Raw genomic sequence first — 22933 nt, 5'->3', positions numbered from 1 at the left:
TTTGTACCCTAGCTGAGGGAAATGCCAAGCCTGTCTTCATCAATGATTAGCCGTGTTTCTGCAGTTTTGTACCAAGGAACTGAAATTATGAGCTTCCAATTCCTCATGGTTCCCTCATGCAAAGAGTTGCTGCACACTTTACACAATCCCTTGTTTACATTCTTACTCGTGACCCATCCGCAGACCTCTGCGCACGCCTTCCGGCAGGGCGCGTGCGCAGACGGTCGTGCGCGCCTGACGTCACTGAACGCGCCTGCCTCTACATGTTAGCAACCCAGGGCGTCCGTAGTAGCAGTGGCTGCTGAGATGTACGAACTTCCGGTTCTCGCAGCAGCTGTCGCCGCTGCCGCCTCTGCCACCTGCCGCGGCCGAGCCTCACCCCACGATTTGGTCATCTCTTCCTCGTTCTCCACTGCGCCCATGATCCCTCCTGGAGCCAGGGCGGCGGGCCCGGCGGCTCCCGTGTGGTGAGAGGGCGGTCGGGGACGATGGAGGCCCCGCACTGCAGCTGCTGCCTCAGCCGCCTCCTGGCCTCCGCCCTCCTGCTGCTGCTACTACTGCCAGGGTTCAGAGGGCCCTTGGCGGTGCTGCTGCAGGCGGCCGAGGCCGCGCCGAACACCAGGCCTCCGGACCGTGGGTCGCGGACCCTGCAGCCTCTGCCGCCCGGCCCCACCGCCGCCCACTCACCGGGCCGCGCTCCGGCCGAAGCCGCGGGGCCGAAGGGCGCTGAGGGCGGCAATGGCAGCAGCCCCGGGGCGGGGCTTGCGGCGAACGATCAAGGAGGGAAGGCGGGGGAAGAAGGCTCAGTGGGTGGCGGCCTCGCTGTGAGCCCCAACCCCGGCGATAAGCCCATGACCCAGCGGGCCCTGACCGTTTTGATGGTGGTGAGCGGCGCGGTGCTGGTGTACTTCGTCGTCAGGACGGTCAGGTGAGGCGAAGCCTCGATCAGCCTACCCCGCAGGCCTGAGATGGGCTGCCTGGTGACTTAGCAAGGCAGATTTTTGTGACCCGGCATAGTTGCCCCATTCCTGCCTCCAGTATCAGAGGTGCCTGCCTGAGTGAGACTGCAAAGATGACTGTCTTAAAAGTCTGTGGTACCTCTGGGAGAGATTTGGGAAAGTTTTTTCTTACTAGCAGTTTCTTAGTATTGGCCTTGTTTCTGCCACCTAAGTAATTAGGTTGTGCCATAAGAAGTTTCCTACATTCCACCGTTTTTGACCTCGAAAAGTGACAGTTTTGTATAGTTCAATCTATGACAGAGTCCCCGTTAATCAGAAACATTTAGCATTCATTTTGCATGGCACAAAGTGTTTCAATGCAAAGTGGTATCAGTTGCATGATAAAATGGAAAACTGATACCTATGCAGCAAAGGAAAAAAAGTCGTAAATATCCAGTTTTAATATTGGAGCAAATGTTTAATAGCCTAACAAAACTATATCTAACTTTAAATTTACAAAAATTTGAAGTAATACATGGATGAATTTGATATTTCACATACAAAAAAAAACTTTCTAAAATGAGTTCATCTGTAAATAATTCTAACATTCAGAAGTTTAAATTTACAGAATAGGTTTTTGAGTCTGTTCTTACTACAGAATACTAGATCATGGAGTTATTTAAATTTCAGATTTGGAACAGATATGATGACTTAAATGACACTTTTCACTTTACATCTAAGGAAATTGACTCAGAAAGTTAAAGTGATTTATCTGGTGTCCCATGGGGTCTAATGATAATGTATGATTGTACAATCCACTGTTTACTTTGAATTTTTTTTCCCGTTAACAAGATATCTGTGTCCTGACCTCTGATCAACCTTTTGAAGAAGTAAACTGGGTCATTATGTTGTAAGTACCAGGTTATGAATAAAAGCAGATGGTTGCCACTTATTTTTCCATTCCCCTTAATGTCTTATCAAGTAGAAAAGGAATTACATAATCCACTTAGTGATATTTGTTGTGGTTATCAGTAATCTCCATTTGATACATTCCTTTGTTACTGAAGTAAACTTTTTTTATGACATCAATCATGATGTTAAAATATTCCAACCATGTAATCAGATTGATTTGGAAAAATCTATAATAAAGCCTCTTTAAGCTAGTTAATTGGGGACCACTTCTCTGAAGAGCTGACATACAGAGCTAAGATGTTGCTTGTAGAAGGAGCTAGCCAAAAGAAGAGCTGAGGGACGACTGTCTAGGTAGTTTCCTCCTCTATAAAATAGAGTAGAGGGTAGATTTGCACGAATGCACTGTTTGTTGTTTTCCAAACTATTTCACATTTTTTTCCCATAACTACCTACCCTCTATTATTTCGTATATTTCTTTAAATGTATTATTTAAGCTAAAAAATTCCTTTTAAACAAATCTGTTTATTATTTTGTGAATGGAAAATAACATCCCTTGCTTACATAGCTGATTGAAAAAGTACAGTGTAAGCCACTGGTTCTAGACATGTGGTCCAGGGAACCCTGGGAGTGTGGAAGGTTCTCTGAGACCTCTTCAAGGGATCTGCAAGATCAAAACTGTTTTCAGAATAATACATTCTCTTACAAGCTTATTGGGTACAAGAAGTTCATTGATAAAGTTTTGAATTCTATATTGCAACTAACTTTTAAGAGACTACCTCTTGTTGAGTTCTGGTGTCGTATCAAAAAGGAATAAACACTAGTATCTGAAAGGGCTATTAAAATGCTCCTTATTTTTCCAGGTTCATGTCTGTGTGAACCTGGATTGTCTTCATATCCTTCAACCAAACAACACATTGCAAATGATTGAATGCAGAACCAAATATGGAAATCTTGCTGTTTTCTGTTTCTTTCTATTTTCCATCTAGTTCTATCTGTTTAAGCCATACATTAAAAGGATTTGAAAAAATCTAACTCAATGCCATTTTTCACCTTTTTTTGTTTTCCTTTTGACAATGTATTTTCCATACAAAAGTTATGTTAACATATAATGGATTTATTAATATTTTAAATCAAGTGATAAATATTTTAAAATTTTCTTAGGTTTAATTAACACATTAAGTATTAATATATATAATCCACATAAATATAAACTTTTTGGGGTCCTGAATAATTTTTAAGAATGTAAAGGAATCCCAAGACCAAAATATTTGAGAACCACTGGTGTAAACAATATTATTTGAGCTAGATACTATTGGTTCACAAAAGCTAGCAAATCTAGGCCCACTTTCTGTTAAAGGGGAAGTTAGAAAATGTTTGTGAGCTGTTAAAGACATTACCATCAAACTGAGACTTGCTTCTTGATAGAAAGATTAGAAGAAAATTGAAGCAGAAAGTATTTTTCTCACTATATAATTGGTATTTAATGCTGTCTGTGTATTCCTATATAGATCTAGAGTACCCTGAGTATTATGTTTTTTTATACGTTTAAATTATAGGTCTGATGATAACACTTTTGGGAAGATCCTTTTTCATTTTGCTTCCACCTTATTTATAATGTTACATATAAATGTTTATGCCATTGATTTTATCTTCATTTCTATAAAGCTTGGAAGGGTACAGTCCTTTCAGTCTGTTTCTAGTGGATGACTCACTAATGTGTTGTGTGTTAACAGCCAAATTCTGAACTATGGCTAACAAAAACTGCATCTTTAACCCGTGTCTGGTACATCTATTTAGTCGAAGTCCTAGATTTAGTTGGCTACCTGAGGTCAAAGGTTGATTGATGCTAACAATGCTGGGCAATGTTCAGAATTCATACTTTTTGCTTCCAGATTATGGGATGAAAACCATTCATTTTGGTGAATGCCCGTTTTGGCCCCCCACTTCCAAAGTATGTGTGACAGCATACCAACATCAGTTATTTGTGCCAAGGGGGAAGAATGGGCTAAAATCATCATTTTATTGACTGATATGAGGTAACACAGAATATTTTACCTGTAAAATACTTGACCGCCATGAAACTTCCAAATTGTTTTGTTTCAATCTAATTCAGTTATAATGAATATGTGACTAGAAATAACTTCCACTTTGAGCCTGGAAATATTCCAAAGAACAATTCGATTCTCTGTAGAAATTGAAAAATGTATACAAGGAACACAGTAGGAACAGAATAGGCTTCCTAAAAATACCTTATCTCTGTGAGAAGAGACTCATTGTCTGTCTTATTCTCTACTGTATCCCCAGTGCTAAACTTTATGTACAGCATATGGTAGGCACTGAATAAGTAGCTGCCTAATGAATGAGTGTTCTTAGTTAATTCTTTATATTGCTGTGTAGGTAGGTGGTGAAGATTTGGAAATTTAGAGCTAATTGCTACTTACTGATAGAACAAAGTGTGAAGATCTCAATTAAGACTTAGATTTCCTTCCTCTCTCTAGGGCATTCTTCTCACAGTAAAATCTATACAGCAAGAAAAAAAAATTACTCTATAAAATCATTGTTATTTTTTAGCATGTATGTTGATTATACAAAAGCAATTTCTGGTATAACTTTGTGAATAATGGTCCTTGCCCTTAAAAGTGGAGAATTATTTCTTTTTTCATACTGTAGCATTGCTGCTTTTTCATTTTGTATTCAGTATGATGTATTGGAAGGAGACCAAGGCTTAGATTCCAACCCTGACACTTTTTTCCTCTGTGATGTTTAGCAAGTCATTTAACCTTTCCAGTTTAAGACTCCTGTAAGTGGAGATAGAAAGCTATTTTATATGGTGGAGATGAGCATGGAATTTAGTATGCTAGCCTCTGTTCAGGTAGTGAGTATTTATCCAGCTGCTCAGAACTGGGCACTGGGGAACAGTTGTGAAAGAAATAGATATTTCTGCTTCCATGGCACTTACAGACTGGAGGATCAGAGAGACATTAATCAAACAATCTCATAGATAATAAAGAATGTACAAAATGCTCTGAAAAGGTATTAAAAAGCAGATCCTACTAATACTTAGTGTGTAGTAAATACCTGATATTAATTTAATTTTAATGATTACCACACCTATAAGCTAAGACACAAAATTAGGTTTCATTAAAAGAAGGAAACTTACTATGTAACTTAAACATTATTTTTGAGGTTTTACCATTATAATATCATTTATTAATTGCTCATTTGTCAGATACAATGCCGCATACTTTACATGCATTTTCCAATTTAATTCTTGCAAAAACCTTCAGAGTAGGTGATGCTATTCTTGTACAGGTGAAGAAATTAAGGCTGAGTATAGTTAAATAACTTGTCCAAGGGCACACATATCTAGGACTTGGCAGAACTGCATTGAAACCCAGCCCTGTCTGAACTTTCTCAACATACCTAACCACGATGCTGCTTCCTGTGATTATTTAAAGTAACCAATTTAAAGTGATATTGCACTTAAGGATGGCTATGGAGAAAAACCAAATGGATATTATGTGCACAGTGCTTTTCTGTTTAAAACGTAATGGTTTTTGTGAATATTAAATGCCCCAAATTTCACTTTTAAAAAGTGAGTCAACCTTAGCATTTATTGATCATTAAGTCTGTGCCAAGCTGAAATAATTTAGTATTCTACCTCATCCTCCTACCTCCCTTTCCTCATCCAAAAATTTTCTTGATGTCTTAGATGTAGTCAGTGGTGATATTTTAAAGCAACTTCTGTTAATCTGATCATACGTATTTCTACCTCAGCTCCTCCTGGAGCAAGTCATTATTGGATTATGAATGTGCGAAGTTAATGATAGCTTTCCCATCTGGTTGCTTAAGAAGAAACTCAGTTAAGAAATTTATTTTCTTTTTCTCCCAGAAGACATTTTCAGCACTACTTGTAAAATCATAAGACATCAATAGAATCATTCAGTTTAGGCAAAAACAGGGAATACTTTGACTATGTAACATTTATGTATTTACTGCCATTTATTCAGTAAACACTATCAAGCACCTACTGTGTGCCAGTGCTTGGCCCTGTGATGAGATTAGCAGTGCTCAAGATGGGAAAAGTCCTCCCTGTGGACAAGTTATCATATGAGCCAGCTTTAAATTCAGTCAAATCAGTTCGTGATCAATTTTAGTAACACTTCTGTCATTCAGACTGTTCTGGGTATTGAGACTTCAAAGATAACTAAGATGTCATATTTTTCCTCAAGATGCTAATGGAGGAATGCCATTGCTTTTTGTAGTAATAGATTGAACTTTGAGGAATATGGTGGCAAGAGATCAAGTTAGTCAGAGGAGGCTGCTTGGGAATCTCATTCCCATAGATAAGGCTATTTGGAAAGTCATTTAATATGGCAAAAACTGTTATATTTGCATAGAAGACTGAAATCTTTATCTCTAATCAACATGAGTGATCTAAGAACTTTCCCTGTAACTGAATCCACTTTTCATTTGGCCTTTTCTCTTTGGTTATTTTTTGGTCAGTCTTTTTTTTTTTTTTTTTTCACTGTTAATATATTTTTTATTGAGGTAAAATTGGTATATAACATACAATTTTCAGCTGTACAGCATTATAATTTGATGTCTGTATACACTACAAAGTGATCAGTCTTAATCTTAGATGTGCAGTCAGGGAGAAATATTGGTTGGGAGAAAGAGGAATGTCCATTTAAGAACAGAATATCCGAGTATATTCAAATGTCAGTAGTAGGGAAAGAGCCAGTAGAAAAAGAAATACTGAATTAAAGGAAAGAAAGGTCCTTGAGAAGATATAGAGAGAATCTAAATAAAGCCCATGTGGTAGGAATAGCATGGGCAGGAGAGGAGAGATATCCTCCACTGAAATGTCCCTATTACACATGTTTCATTCCCTCCTCTGCTTGTCAGTCTGGTTTCTACTTCCACCACTCTAAAATTGCCCTTGCAGGGCATAGTTAATAACCACATCATCTCAATTTTATGGACATTTACCTCTCTTTCCTGTAGCAATCAATGTGTTATTTCTTACTTTGGATTCTGATTTTTTTCTTAACTTTTATGATTTTCTTCTTACCTCATCTTCTCCACGAACTTCTTTTTCTCCATAGACTCTTCCTACTATTGGGATTCTTCTATAACTGTAACCTGCTAGAGAGCAGGGCCTGTGTCTTATTCCTCTTTGGTCCCTAAAGACCCTGCCCAGTTCCTGCAAGATAGAAGGCATTTATTAAATGTTTGTGAAAGAGAATGACTTTCACCTCCTAAATTTCAATTTTCTCTGGGCCTTTTCCTTAACTTTTTGTGCTTTGACTGTACATGTTCTCTGAGTGAGGCATCCAAAGTACAAACTTCTTTAATTACCTCTAAGCTGTTAATTGCCTTCTGAGTTTCCATCTTGTATAGCCAGCGAACTTCTTACAGGATAGCTGATTCAAAGTCATAAAGTTTAAGCTTTAAACCATCATTTTTATCCCCAAACTCCCTGCATTGCTCTCTAAAGGTAAATGGCATCAACATATGTACAGTTTCTCAAACTAGAAACCTGAGCTACCTCAAGTCTCTCCCTTTTGCTTACCGTCTACATCCAATCATCCATTTTCAATTTCTAAATATTTTTGATTACATTACCACTTTGTGTGCTCCAGTGACATCACGTTAGTTTAGGCTTACATCATTTGGCTACTGTTGGTCTCATTTTAACTTGTTTCTCTGCTCCAGATATGTCTTTCTTTCAATCTGCCTTCCATACTGAACAACTAGTGTTGCTTTAGAAATATCTATCTGGTCATGCTCTGTGTGTGCTTATAATCCTTTATGGCTGTCCAATATGGTGGCTACTACCTACATGTGGCTTTTTAAAAATTTAAGTAAATTTAAATTAAATAAAATTAAAATCCAGTTTGTTAGATGCACTAGTCACATTTCAAGAGCTAGAAAATCACAGTCTGGTGGCTACTGTATTGGACAGCGCAATATAGAATATTTCTACCATTTCAGAAAGTTTTATTGGGCTGTGTTATTCTATGGCATCTGATGAGATAAGGTTTATACTCCTTAGCTTAGCATTTAAGGTCCTCCTCAATCCGACTCTTTTTCATCGTTTCTGTATATATCTTGTGTTCTAGCCTCAAGCATGCCATATTTTTATGGAGTGCGTTTTTTCAAGCAGAGGGATTGCATACATTCTTCTTTCTTTTATCTAACTCCTAGTTGTCTTTGAAGATAAAAATAAAACATCAACTGTACCAGAAAACCTCTGTGATCCCAGACCTCCTGTGAATACCTGTTGTCTTAGTCTGTTTAGGCTGCTATAACAAAAGTACCATAGACTGGGTGGCTTATAAACAATAGAAATTTATTTCTCACATTTCTGGAGGCTGGGAGTCCAAGATCATGGTACCGGCAGATGGCAAATTTGGTGTCTGGTGAGAGCTCTCTTTCTGGTTCATAGACAGTGCCTTCTAGCTGTACCCTCACATGGTGGGAGGACAAGGGAGCTTTCTCAAGCCTCTTTTATAAGGGCCCTAATCCTATTTATGAGAGCTCTGCCCTCTTGACCTACTCACCTCCCAGAGGCCCTACCTTCTGATACCATCACCTTGAGGGTTAGGTTTCAATGTGAATTTTGGAGGGACACAAACATTCAGGCCATAGCACTTGTATTATGACATTATTTCTAGTGAACTGTAATAGTTTCCTTGTCTGTCTCCTTTTCTACATTATTTGTTCCTTAGGGCTTTTTGGAAAATAGTAGATATTCAAATGTTTCCTGAATAAATAACAGGAAGAAAAAGGAAGGATGTATGGAAACTAAAGCAAAGCATGGAAATGAAGATTAGAAATATGAGGTAGCTGTGAGAGAGGTATTAACATTAATTCTGTAGTAATCTAATCATTTTAACTCATTTCAAATACTCTCCATACTTGAAAAGCTGTGGAACTCATGATCTGTGGCTGTGCAGAAAAGTCAACTGGAGTTATTTAAAATGCATAAATTATTTGCATGTATTTACCCAAGATAATATGCAAATTATTTGTTAGTGTCTATCTAAGATAACTGCAATAATCAGGATAAATTGTAATAGAGGGCAACCAGGAGATGCATTCGCTGGTAATTTGAGGGAGGTTGGATTTGGAACAAAAAGGAGAAAGTGGGTTGAGATGCATCTGGTTAGTTATTATAGAGTTTTTCTGAAAATAAAATAGTCAACAAATGTGAATTAGGAAGGTTCAGTACTAATATCAGGATGGTATATACCAGTACACTCCACCAGTATACCTGGACCAGTTGTTACAGCTAGTGTGTATTTTGATTAGTTGATCCTTATGTCTTGCAGTTGTTAAATAGCTAAATATCTTGAATATCACCTCTGCTTCTCCTACTCTTCAAAGTTCTTGAGTTCTTTTGTCATGAGCTCCATTGCCCATATTGGTATTTCTCTTCTATATTACAACATTTGTCTTTAATTTTAATTTTGGTAAAGATACTGTTAAATCTATATTTTTAAAATTACTTATACTCTGTCTTTTCTCAAATATGAGAAATACAGTAAAAGGTTGAAATTGGGTTGAAAGATATATTGGTAAGTTGCATTGTTCAGTATAATATAGAACATAGCATGAAAAATACTTCAGTCATAAATTGGGAATCTTATAGTAATTAAAATCTTATGAAATCATTTAGGTTTTCCTCAGTTACTTTTGAGAGATATTTATTGCTGTTTTCTTTAATACTCTTTTTTTCTATTAAAAAAAAAGCATAGATTTAATGATTCTTAGAATAACATGAAGATATTGAGTCTTCTTATGAGATTTTGATTGGCATGTAATATTATTTCTTCTATGTAGCCAAATTGTGTTTTCTAAAGTAAAAGTGTTCAAATGTACTGTGGTTTGACTTTAGTTTATATTGTAATTTTATTATTCACCAGTCTTCTCAATAATATGACAAAAGATTAAAAAAAGTTTACCTTTCTGTACTGTTAATTTACATATATATGTGTACATGTGTAATATTCTATATAAGCCCCTACTCTCCCAGTTAATATGATAGTTTTAGTTTTAACTTTCTTTTATTACTGAAGTCTGTAGAACATTAATTCAAGTTAGGAACATGTTATATTTTGAGTAATTATAACCTTATGTTATCATTTATACATTATTTTCTCTTTCATTAGGCATATTAGACACACCTTGAATTTACATAGACTTATACAGAGTTTTTATAAAGTTTTTTGATAAACATTATCTTACGTTTTCCTCACCTCTGAGGTAAATAGATGATTTTACAGATATCAGAACTGATATGAGAAGAAAAGTATTTTAACTAGGGCAATATAGATTATGCTGAGGTAGCAAACAATCTCAATCTCGATGGTTTGAAGTAATAAAAGTTTATTTCTCTCTTATGAAAATTCAGCGGCAGGCTTGGACTGTCCTCCAGGACAGCTGTCCTCCATGTGGTAACTCAGCAGTTTGGCTAGCCTTAATCTTATGGTTTTGCCATTTCAACATAAGCCCTCCACAGTTGTGAGAACTTGGTAAGAGAGACTAAGGGGCACAGGGTTTTTGACTGCCTCAGCCTAGAAACGAGCCTAGCTGTGTGAAGAGCTGGGAAGTGAGTCTCTGTGTGTGGATGTGTTCCAGATTTGGCGAACACTAGGAATGTCTGTCATGTGAAGTGATACACCAAAGGTCATACAGCTGGATAGTGTCCAAGCTCCTGCAGAACTCAGAGTCTGAATTCTGCTTTTGGCATTCTTTCTGTATTGCTCAGTGAGTTCTTGAAGTGATTGATTATATTTTTACTCTTTCATTGGGATGAATTTGCGTTTTACAGAATAGTAGAACAAATTCTTATTGATACTGAAAATAATAAGCAAGTAAATAAAGTTTTTGCAGTTAGTTTGGTCTGCATGATTTCCTGATGCTTTCTTATATATTATACACATTATAATGGATGCACATCTATACCGATTGCAAAACTATCCCGGCTCTTGAAAAAGTAATGCTGCTATATAAATTAACAAAATGTATTTACTGTTTAATTGCCTGTCCTTTTTTCTTCTTGATCTTAACTGGCTTACTTATTCACAATGTATATATTTTCCTACTTCATAGCTTCTGGCTTCTCCTACGTTTTACTTTCTTATAATTTAGGTCTGCTATGACCCATCATTTCCTTTGCTATGCCTTGGAGTATCTTCATGAATCCTTTTCTTCCATCACCCCTTCAAACTGCCTCATGTTTGTGTTTGCATATATGTGCCTTTGTTTTCTCCATCAACTTCCTAAAGCAGACATTCTGATTGGTTTATCTGATTGGTTTAGACCAGGCCACATCATAGGTCACAATCCAATCTAGAGATTGACAGCCCTGGCTTAGTGGTAGGGCCCCAGTATGTAAACTAGCTAAAAGCAGCACTGCACTGATTGGCCACACTTCTACTGAAACCTGGGACTCTGAGGACACCAGTTTAAAAACAGTCATGTTCATGAATTTGGGTTGCTGAATCTCTGAGGAGAGAAAAAAGTGAAAAGGATGTGATGATCTAGATGGAGATGGGACTGCTGAGCTAAGCTGGAAAAACCAGTGCAGAATGAAACTAGGAAAAGTTAGTGGGCTTTTTTGTGGCACTGTGATTTTTTTATTGAAAACTACTAAGAAAAAAATGTGATTAAAAAGTTATTCAGAGTGAAGTGTTGCTAGTAGAACATGCCTGAAAGATTCTTAAGAAGAGAATCAGAAGGAAATATACATCTGAATGATGGAAGATTGGCAACCTAACTCAGAAGTTAAAATGTTAAGAGCCTTTATCAATTAGGAGGTTTTTACCTATAAGTAATAGAATATTCAATTAAAAGTGACTAACATAAGGAAATTGTTGTTGTTGTTTACTTATCGTGAATATGAGCAGGCTCAGGCTTGGTTCAGTGTCTTGGTGAGACTATCAAGAATTCTGGCTTTTCTATCCTTGTCTTCATAGGGTGACTGCCTCACCTTTAAGGATTGTGTTCTCACACAATAGTGTCTCAAACAGGAAAGAGGGAAGGAGGCCTGAAAAGAGGCCTTCTTTTCCTATGTTCTTTTTTTATCAGGGAGAAAAATCTTTATCAGAAACCCCATTACCAGAGTCATCCCCTTCTGTCTCATTTGCCTGAACTGCTTCATCTGCTCAGCCCTAGTCAGTGACTGGCAAAAGGAAAATTATGTTTTCGTGATTGGTTTACACCGATTTTTTTGATCATTATGTATCTCTTAGAGCTGGGCCCAGTTGCTCTCTAAACAAAATCATGGTTCTGTTAAAGCAGAAGAAGAGGGTTTCCTTTTAGATAAACAAAAAGCAGATTCTGCTACTGTGATCAACACTAAGAGATGGCCTAACTAGAACATGAAAGTACATGTTAATGCACGTAGCTACCAAGTTATTAATTTTTACCACAAAAGGATGAACGAGAAAATACAGTTCACTCAAACAATATATCCAATCTGTTATAATGTAAGATCATTGTATTGGGGATCAGAAGACTGGGTAACTAATTTTGTGACCTTAGTTAAAATTACTTTGATTCGTTAGGGAGACAATATAGCTTAATGTTTAAGAACCCAGGCTTGGGAGTCGAGTTGCTTGTATTTGAATCCTAGCTCTACCATTTACTGTCTCAAATTTAATTTTTTCCAAGCTCTGCCTCTCTATGTATAAAATGAGGGTACTCACAGGATTGTTGTGAGGATTATATCAGGTAATGCTTGTAAACTGCTTCCTGACATACATGCACACTCGGTAAATACTAACTATTATTAGTAATTTTCTATATCTAGAGATCCTTTGTAATATATTTTGGGGGTTTTACTATAATATATTTTCTAATACCTCCCCCACACCATACTCTGTGTGCTATCTGACCTCAGAAACTATAATCAATAAGAGGGTAGGTCTGACAAAGCTAGAGATGGGGTGGGAGCTGGGGAGATTGTAAGAGAAATCTGCTGGAGGGGTTGGTCATAGAGCCAGTCAGAGGCGAGGTGGAATGAGTCTTGGGTTGCTGGGTTGTAAATAGGACTTTAAAGTTGGTAGAGAAATAAACCCATGCTGAAGTCTGAGAAGTGGAGGTCAAAAGAATTATTGAGCCTCACATCTCAAGCTTTAGGGTATAAAAGAAAACACGGAGATCCATGTAAAGACAGAGAGGAGAGATGACAAGGGAGCTATGTGCTATGCACTTTCATATAGGATACTTCATAGCTAAGCTATATGACATTTACTTAGGATTTACTTCACCTGGGCCTCTCCACCAAAATACCATCAAATAGGAGACAAATCCAAGAACTGATTGTACTGAATTGCAGGGAGCTGGATGAGAAAAGGGGTCTATCAGAGAAAGCAACATTACAAATATCCTAAACATAGATGAACATGCATTTGATCTCTTCTTTTTTAACTTTTGTGTGTAGCAGTGAACTTTTACTGGAGATGAGCAGTGACAGGATACCTTTTTGGGGGAATCTTCTCTTTAGTGCTGCACTTGGTCAAGGTTGTGATGGTGACAGAGCTTGGTAACGGATAGGCCAATAGAGAGGACCCGAGAATAATTATGAAAAGAAGCCGAAAGAATTCAAAAGCACAGTAGTCCGAGAACTTCAATATAGGGTCAGTAGCTCCTGAGAGCACCATTGCTTTACATCAAAGTTGAATAATCAGGATGATCCTGAGAGATCAAAAGGTAGAATTAACTCTAAATTTAATCCTGTATGATAAGGCAGCGGTATCTCTAGCATTGGGTGTGGTTCCATTAGAATGCTGAGAATTTGAAAGAAGAAAAACAGAAAGTCAGTTTGGCTTTTGAAAGGATCAACTTCAATTATTTAGAGAGTAAATGAAGGATAACTGCATGCTATAATATGGCAAATTCACATACCCACAAGATGAAAATGAAACTCCTCAGCACAGGATGCAAGCTGAGTATTGGTGGCTCTGACTTGGGTAGCATATGAGAGTTACCTAAGCTTTACCCAGAACATCCTAAATGAGTCTCTTAGAGGTCCTGGAGTGAGTGTGTGTTTAATATGTTTAATTGTTCTAGTACTTTTTTTTTCCTGAGCCAGAAAGCTATTATCCATATTATGATTTAAAAATTGGCTAGCTCCCCTAGGTTTTGCTACGGTATGTTTCTGGAAATGATGTTCTTTCAGGCTTCTCTTATCCTAGAGGTGATGCTTCATATATAAAATTATAGGTATCTTTGTTATACAGAGAAAATGTAAGATATATTGTGAATCCATACATTTCAGTTAATTAATTTATTTAACAGATATTAGGCAGATATCTGCTTTATACCAGTCCCTGCGTGCTATAGATATAGTGGTGCACAAGAACAGATCTTTTTCCTGCTCCCATGAAACCAGTAGCTTATTAGGGAAGACGAATAGTTACACAAGTTACTATACAAGTACATCGTTGATAAATACTTTAAAGAAGATTTACATGGGTGCTATGGGAGCCAATAATACCTGTTTGGAACCTAGCTAGGTAGATTTCGGAAGGCTTTCCTAAGGAAGTGATACTTGAGCTGGAGCTGAAAGATGAATAGGCACTAACACGGCAATATTGTGGTGGGTGGGGAAGAGTGTGAGGCTAGCGACAGAGAAACCATGGCCATTATAAAGGAATGAGAGAAGGCTTTGTGTCTGGAGTGCAGAAAAAGGAAGTAGAATGTTGGGTGAAGAGGAAGGTGAGGCTAAAGAGATAGGTATGAGCTATCTTGTGTTGAACTTTGGAGGCCATATTGCGGAATCATTACTTAATGCTGAGCAGCAGGAAAGCATTGGAGGTTTTAGAGGATGGAGGAGAGGTCAGTGGGTGACCAGGGTAGATAGTGGTAGACAGTTACAAAGCTATTTTAATAGTCAAGGCAATTGATGATAGCAGTGGTGAGCACTATAAGTGAACTTTAGTGATTCTCAGGAAGTAGAATCAATAGGACTTTGTGATTGTGGCAGACATGGAGGTACACTGATCAGACCTCCCTTTAAGAGACCATGCTGTGGGAAACATAGTTGACTGACAGCGTCCAGCTGCCACAGCTTTGGATCCATCACAGCATCCATGTGAGGGCCATGATTCCTAGGCATGTTCCCAGCCAATTACTGAGTGTGGCCAAACTCAGCCATCCTGACTGACAGAGGACTCCCTCCTCTAATGGGAACCTTTGCTTGAGGGCATCCCATTGGCTTGGTCAAAACTTTCTTAGAATTGCATTGCATTCTACTGCTCTTCCTACCCAATCATCCTTCCTTTCTACTCTCTTTCACACATGTCAGACCTGCATCACCCTCTGTAGGATCTCCTTATCTTCTCCTGCTCCCTCCCTCTTTATCCTTCAGAGGCCTTTCCCCTAATACGTCTCCTGCACTCTGTATTAGTTTACCAGGGCTGCTATAACAAAGCACCACACACTGGGTGACTTAAACAACAAAAATTTGTTGCCTTACAGTTTTAGAAGCTAGACATTCAAAATTAAGGTATTGGCAGGGTTGGTTCCTTCTGAGGGCTATGAGGGAATGTTCTGGACTAAGTATTTATGTCCTCCCCAAATTCATATGTGACTGTATTTGAAGATAGGGCCCGTGAGAAGATGATAAAGGTTAAATGAGGTCATAAGGGTAGGGTCCTCATCCAATAATTCTGGAGCCCTTACAAAGAAGGGAAGCAACACTACAGCTCTCTCTCACTGCACACACAAAGAAAAGGTCATGTTAGTACACAGTGAAATGGCAGCTGCCTACAAGCCAGGAGAAGAAACCTCAGAATGAAATCTACCTTGCTGGCCTCCAGAACGGTGATAAATAAATTTCTGTTGTTTAAGCCACCAAATCTATGATATTTTGTTATAGCAGCCCAAGCAGGCTAATATAAGGAAGGTTGTGTTCCAGGTTTCTCTCCTTGGCTTGTAGATGGTCATCTTCTTGTTCACCTGGTATTCTCTTTGTATGTGTGTCTGTCTCCAAATTTGATCTTTTTATGAGAACACCAGTCGTATTGGAATAGGGCCTACTCTAATGACTTCTTTTTAACTTGATTGACTCTGTGAAGACCTTATCTTCAAATAAGGTCACCTTCTGAGGAACTAGGGGTTAGAATTTCTACATAGGAATTTGGGGGGCAGACACAATCCAACCCATAACATACTCTTAGCTCTTATTGGTGTCTGATTCTTGAAGAACTTGGAATGACAACTGATGGATTGGTTTTTGGGAATGGGGGATAAAGATGAGAGAGATGTCAGATAAAAGAATTTTCACAATAAATTATATATCCAATTGGGTTGGATTTCTTAATGAAAATAATGAAAATCATAGAGAGCTAAAATTGTGGCTCATTAATTTTTATTTGTTATATTACAATGGCAAAATAATTAGTTTCAAAATCATTCTTGGTCCCTAATTCACTTTTTTTACCCAAAATAGTCAAGATAAAAAATTCTGTATCAGTAGTTGTGCATTTATTTATTAAGCTTTACTTTGCTTTCTCATTATGTCTAATCATATAGGGGAGTGTATGTATCTAAAGTATACAGTAAATAATATATTCCTCAGTTTAGTTTTAAATGTGCTATAGAAGAAATTAAGGAATAATATTACTCATTTTATTTCATACTTAATAATACTCTATAGGCATTCAGTTAAAAGAAAACAAAAAGAATAAAATCAGATAGGTACAGCAAGTTACATTGATCAGTTTTCTCCCTTTCATAGAGTAGTGAAATGAAATGCAGTTTTACTCTGTTGTGTTTATTTTATGTGGCATCATACATTTTTATATAAAATTTTATCAGGCTTACTTAGTAGTTTAGTTTTATTTTTCTACTGTAGTTTTTACGTGTTATTTAAACATATTCTTACCAACCTGAGTATAATGGATCATTGAGGAATCTGCATCTATATTAGACAGCTGTTTGAATAATAACTTGAATACCTAGAAGGGATGTGATCAAGATCATTTACCTGTGCGTGCCACGTGATGAGTGAATGTAATTCAATGTAGTAAACCATATAGCTGTTTTCTTTTGCCCTCTTAGGCTTCCGTATTTCCCTCTCTACCCATTTATAGATAAAGTGCTTATTTTTTTTTTTTGTTAACTGAGAGCCAACAAAATTTGTTTTAAGATTGCAATATGGGGCTGGCCCCGTGGCTTAGCGGTTAAGTGCGTGTGCTCTGCTGCTGGCGGCCTGGGTTCGGATCCCGGGCACGCCCCGACGCACCGCTTCTCCGGCCATGCTGAGGCCGAGTCCCACATGCAGCAACTAGAAGGATGTGCAACGATGACATACAACTATCTACTGGGGCTTTGGGGGAAAAACAAATAAATAAAATTAAAATTAAAAAAAAAAAACATTAAAAAAAAAGATTGCAATATGCATTTACTATGTCTAGTAGAAAAGTGTGTGTATCTGTAATTATTTTTGTAATTATCAACACACAGACAAGTTTGGGTGTCATAAGCTTAATAAAAACATTCATTTGTAGGAAAAGAACCATAGCAGTTAAAATCACATGAATTTTAAAGCCTCCTTTACTCTTTTGTTTAAAAATAATGTACCCTGCATATTAAAAGACAAAAGTAGTCTTTTTACTTAAAATTTCAGTGTATTTTTATATGTATTATATTTTACACCTAGTATTTGTTAGTTTTAGGTAGATGGTTCATTGAATCAGCCCAATAATTTTAAAGCTTTACAAGTGTTTTTGGTGTTTCCTGAGAAAAATCACTGCATATGGATATATGTATATGTTTTATTATATTTGATGTTTTTATGGCTATATAGCTGTCACAGACATGTAGCCATCACTGGCTATATATCTTTGGACTTAGGGAAGACGTTTTTGGGGAAATTGCATTTCAAATTTAAATTCAATTTAACAGTATACAGTTTTTTATTTGACTTATTCTTATATAAATTAGTAACATTTACTAAAATACTAAATTCATTTAAATTAAACTGCATTCCCCAATTTTTTTGGTGCCTAACAATGCACTTTCTCTGTATATGAAATAGGTTCTCGTTTTTAGAGAGTTTGGATTCATGTTTGGAAGATAGTATTTATATACATGATTAAAGGACAATATAAGCTAGGATAAATAACAAAGTGCTCACACCAATGCAGTCAAATGTTTACACTATATGCGGATAAAGAAAATAGCATTATTAGTCAGATTAGTTTAACTACTCATTGAAAGATTGGGAATTCATTCAAGATATAATGAAAACCTTGGGAGTAGAGGAGTGTCAGCTGAGATAAACTTCAAATGCCCTGAATTTCCATGTTCGTATCATTCTGTTTTTACAGACTTGCCAAGGTATCCTGTGACTGGCAATGACCAGGTTATTAGCATATTGACTATTTGATATACAATATATGACCTGGAAGAATCTGGTCTATTTCCAAAAATAATTTCACATAGCATTAATTTCTTCTTTGTTAATTGAAAATGCCAGAATGTTTGGAAAGCCATATGGTTTAGAAAACTGAGCAACAGACTGGCAAAAGGGAAGAGGAGAAATTGTAACTCTGAATATCCTTAACTTATGCTACCAAGTGTATTCACTTGTGTATTCACTTTTTTAAATCAAAGGAGTGCATGCAAATGTGGTTCATAAGGATCAGTAGTGAACTATGACTCCCTGTACTTTCTATTCCTACTTCCAGAATCAATACTTTTGTCATTTCTGTTCCTAGTTTTTCTGTGAATTCTTTCATAGGTCTAAATCAGAGATTGGCAAAATGTGGCCCATAGGCCAGATCCCATCCACTGACCTGTTTTTTTAAGGCCTGTGAGCCAAGAATGTTTTTTTTTTACATTTTTAAATGGTTGTAAAAAATCAAAACAAAAAAAAAAAGTTAAGATGAATATGTGACAGAGACCATATGTGATCTACAGAATCTAAAATATTTATCTGTTCCTTTCCAGAAAAAGTTTAGACCTCTGGTCTACATGTGTGTGTGAGTACATTTGTGTGTGTGTGTGAATGCACACACATAAAAACATGCACACATATATATGTTAATTTAGCAACCTAAACATATTTAGTTTCTCACTATATAAAAAAGACCAGCTTATATTTCATACTGCTGCCAGTCTACCTCATTTTTGCTAGTTCTGATATTAGTATTAACTTTTACATTAGTTACATCTGTAGTTTTAAATACTGTACTTAAACCTCTGTTTGCTGTTCCAGCACGTTTGGGTGGGCATATAGATAGATCTATAGGCAGTGATTAGTAGAAATTATCTTGATTTTTTTCCTGGCTTAGTAATATTTTCTAAATTTTGATCACTGAAACTGGGTACTTTACACCCAGAAACTAGCACAATGCCTGACACTTAGTGAGACTCAAATATTTCTTGAGTGTGTGTATTGTATGTATGTATTGTATGTATGTACGTATGTGTAGGACAGTGTGTCTCCCAGGGGTCCCCACTGTCATGTTTGCAGAGGCTTGTATTGCTCTTTATAGTTGGTGCTGTAGTCATAGTATTTCTTACCACATTATGTGTATTTCTTATTATGTCAAACAGAGTGAATCAGAATTTAAGTAAACTTATTTGTTATTATTTGCTGAAATATGTTCTGTTTTTTTGTGTTTTTTTTGTGAGGAAGATCAGCCCTGAGCTAATATCTGCCAGTCCTCCTCTTTTTGCTGAGGAAGACTGGCCCTGAGCTCACATCCATGCCTATCTTCCTCCACTTTATGTGGGACGCCGCCACAGTATGACCTGACAAGCCGTGCGTCGGTGCGCGCCCGGGATCCGAACCTGGGCCGCCAGCAGCGGAGCGCATGCACTTAACCGCTATCCCATGGGGGCGGCCCCTGTTCTGTTTTGTTTTTAAGCTCCTATAGAGCTTAAAAATATGTGTAAAACATTTTCCTATGGGTGGAGTTGAGGTTGTTGCATTGGAGGTGACTTAGGCATTGATTGCAGGGTGAGATTTGGATCACTGAGCTAGAATATGGTATTACTCAGACCCTGAACAAATATTTAAGGAGCATCTTAATCAGTCGGACACTGTTACAAAGTAGTAATACAGTGGTGAAGAAGACAGGCATGGTTGCAGCCCTCGTGGAACTTAGTGGGAGAGAGAGGCAAATAAGCACTCAAACAACCATATAGATAAGCAAATAAAAATGCAAGTTGAGGTAAATAATTTGAAGGAAAAGGAAAAGTTATTTGAGAAGCAGAGTATAGGGTTCTAAATCATGAGACCCTTTCATATATATACAGATAATAATTAATGTTTAGCACCCTGAAATATTTTCATTCTTCTAGAGCAGTGGTTCTCAAACTAGAGCAGTGGTTCTCAAACTTTAGCATGCATCAAACTCACAAGGAATGTTTGTTGAAATGGGGGTTTCTGGGCTTCATGTTCAAAGTTTCTTATTCAGTAGGTCTGGGTGGGCATGAGGATTTAGGTTTCTAATGAATTCCTAGATGATTGTGATTCTTCTGATCCAGGGAACCATATTTCAAGAACCAGTGATCTAGGATAGTGGTTTTCAGCACGTTGGAATCAGTTGTAGAACTTTAACAAAATGTTGATGCTTAGGTCCTATCCCTGGAAATTCTGATTTAATTGTGTGGAGATTTGGCCTGAGTGTGGAGCTTTTAAAAATATCCTAGGTGATTCTGATGGGCAGCCAGGATTGTAAGCTACCTGGTTAGAAGTTGAGTACGTATATACATAGAGTTTCGTAGTGGGGAAGAAAATACCTCATCATGCACAGTGGTAAGAAGGCATGGAGGAGGTGGGGAAAAGGCTGGAATAGAAGGCTTCAGTAAAAATATAGTACCTGAACTAAGGCTTAAAGGATTATCTGTCAACACCATAAGCTGAAAGAGAGAAGACAGTATGTCAGACAAAAGAAATGGTGATGGCTCACAAACATGTAGGAGTAGGTTTTGTTTCATAAACAATCACAGGTGGTAAATCAGTTGCTTTTCTGAAATATAGCCATTCTGATATTGAGTGCCTCCTGTGTCAGAAATGGGGATAACTTATTTTTAATTTACAAATAAATATAAAATAAGGATCATCTATACCATATTCAAATAATTTTTTTATTCATTAATTGTTCTATTTAATAGGATGAGAAGAAGAAACCGAAAGACTAGGAGATACGGAGTTTTGGACACTAACATAGAAAACATGGAATTGACACCTTTAGAACAAGATGATGAGGATGATGATAACACATTGTTTGATGCCAATCATCCTCGAAGGTAAGTGTTGAGCAGTTTAATTCCATGAATCAGGAGGCAAGTCCGTGATAAGTAAATTGAAAAAATATAGTAGAATTTCATTTAAACAGTTTTTATCCTAACAGATTTTATTCAATTCTGTTTAATAAAGTTCTTTGCGCTACCCAACCAATAGCTCACATTCACATTGCTTTGCTAAAATAGACATAAATAATAGAATACCATCCCAAAAAGAAATCTTTATTGTAGATCTCTTTGCAGAGCCTTGTCCTGTTAACTGCTGCATACTGGTGAGATGCATTACCTGTGTGTGTGTGTGTATGTGTGTGTGTGTGTGTGTGTGTGTGTGTGTATGTGAGAGAGAGAGAGAAATCTTAGTAAACTTTATTTTCTTTTTGCATTCTGAAGATATTTTGATTTTAGTCTGGGTTATTCTATTTGTAAACAGTGCTCTCTGTCAAAATTGTGGGACTAATGGTCTATGTTCTAATAGTGTAGTTATAATGTCTACTCTCAAATCTATTCTCACTTTTAAGTTAAGACCTTTCTCACTTTTATAATTATATAAATATCATTTATAATATTAATATTAAAATATTAATAAGTAGTAAACATATAAATAAAAATATAATAATAAGTATCACTTTTTATATAATTATTATTTTCTGAAAAGCTTTTATAGTATTTAACAAGTATAGTATTTGTAGTATTTTAAAAAGCTAAATGGGTATGAGGCACCTCTTCTGTACATACGCAGAAAGGGAAGACAAAAAAAGAAGTTGTTAGCTTAGGAAGTCAGGATTGTTTCCAAAGAAGAGCTGAATTTGAACCCCAGTTAATCTATTTCAAATGTGCTTGACTAAAGACACAGGCGTTATAGGCAGAAGCAACTACTCAAAGTTTAGTAGTTGTGAACGATGATGTTTCTTTAGGGAATGCAAGCAGCAAAAAATGTCTAGAACGCAGCCTGGAACGTTGTGTGTGCATGTGTATTTACACGTGCAAGGTTGAGAGGATACAGGGATGTGCAAGTTTTTTGAGGGAGATACAGAGTTTTGTAATATGTTAAGAAGTTTATTACCCTTCTGTTGTTGGAGACCTATTGATACCATTTGTCTAGAGTGTATGGAATTAGATAATCAGATTTGTGTTGTAGAGTGATACTTCTTGTGGTAGTGGGGAAGGTGGCCCAGGAGAGATGAAGAGGGACAGAACTAGGGAAGGTAGGAGGGGCATAAAGAAGGGGACAATTTCCATGACATATAATTAGCTGTAGCTATCTTTTATTCTATATCCTGCCTCATCACAGACCTTTCTTCAATATGCATCCCTCTCTTATGCCCCACTTTTCATGAATTTTGCGTTCCATTAGGGAACGAGACATTAATCAGCGTTATATAAACAGAGAAAGAATAAGTATAGGGTGATGTGAGAACTTATAGCGGGGACATAAAACACTTAACCAAAAACTAATGGTCCAGAAAACCTTCTAGAAGTGATATGTAAATTGAGACCTGAAAAATGAGTAGAAATTAGCAAAATGAAAGGTGGATATAGGGGCAGGTTGGAGAGAGAACAGCAGGCACAAAGTACCAGAGGCAAAAGAGAGTGTAGAATATTCAAGGAATTAAAAAAGTTAAATAGATGCTATATTAATATACGTGAGAATAAATGAATGAGTGAATGAATGATTTTTGAGCTTTGAATGCAAAAGTAAGAGTGATGGGTAAGGTAGAACAAAGAAATCAGAAAGCAGATCCTGATCCATATTAATCAGTTTGAAATTATTCTACATGTTACGAAAAGCCGCTTGGAAAAATTTA

At 37.0% G+C, this 22933-nt stretch overlaps 1 protein-coding gene across 2 annotated transcripts in view; it reads left to right on the top strand.

Annotated features, from left to right (window-relative positions):
• Window positions 1-306: 306 nt before the first annotated feature.
• The window catches only part of FAM174A (family with sequence similarity 174 member A), a 35514-nt gene continuing 12887 nt past the window's right edge, over window positions 307-22933 (top strand). The window contains exons 1-2 of one of the 2 annotated variants that reach the window (XM_004420344.3): window positions 307-928; window positions 20997-21135. In XM_004420344.3, the coding sequence (XP_004420401.1) occupies window positions 489-928; window positions 20997-21135 (579 nt within the window). In that variant the 5' untranslated portion in view covers window positions 307-488. Of the gene's footprint in view, window positions 929-20996; window positions 21136-22933 lie in introns of those variants that run through there. The other variant, XM_014796973.2, reaches the window with a different exon arrangement.

Source organism: Ceratotherium simum, chromosome 4 (assembly GCF_057802395.1).
Source record: "Ceratotherium simum simum isolate JZ-2026a chromosome 4, ASM5780239v1, whole genome shotgun sequence".
Lineage (NCBI taxonomy): Eukaryota > Metazoa > Chordata > Mammalia > Perissodactyla > Rhinocerotidae > Ceratotherium > Ceratotherium simum.
This window is presented reverse-complemented; position numbering and strand designations above follow the sequence as displayed.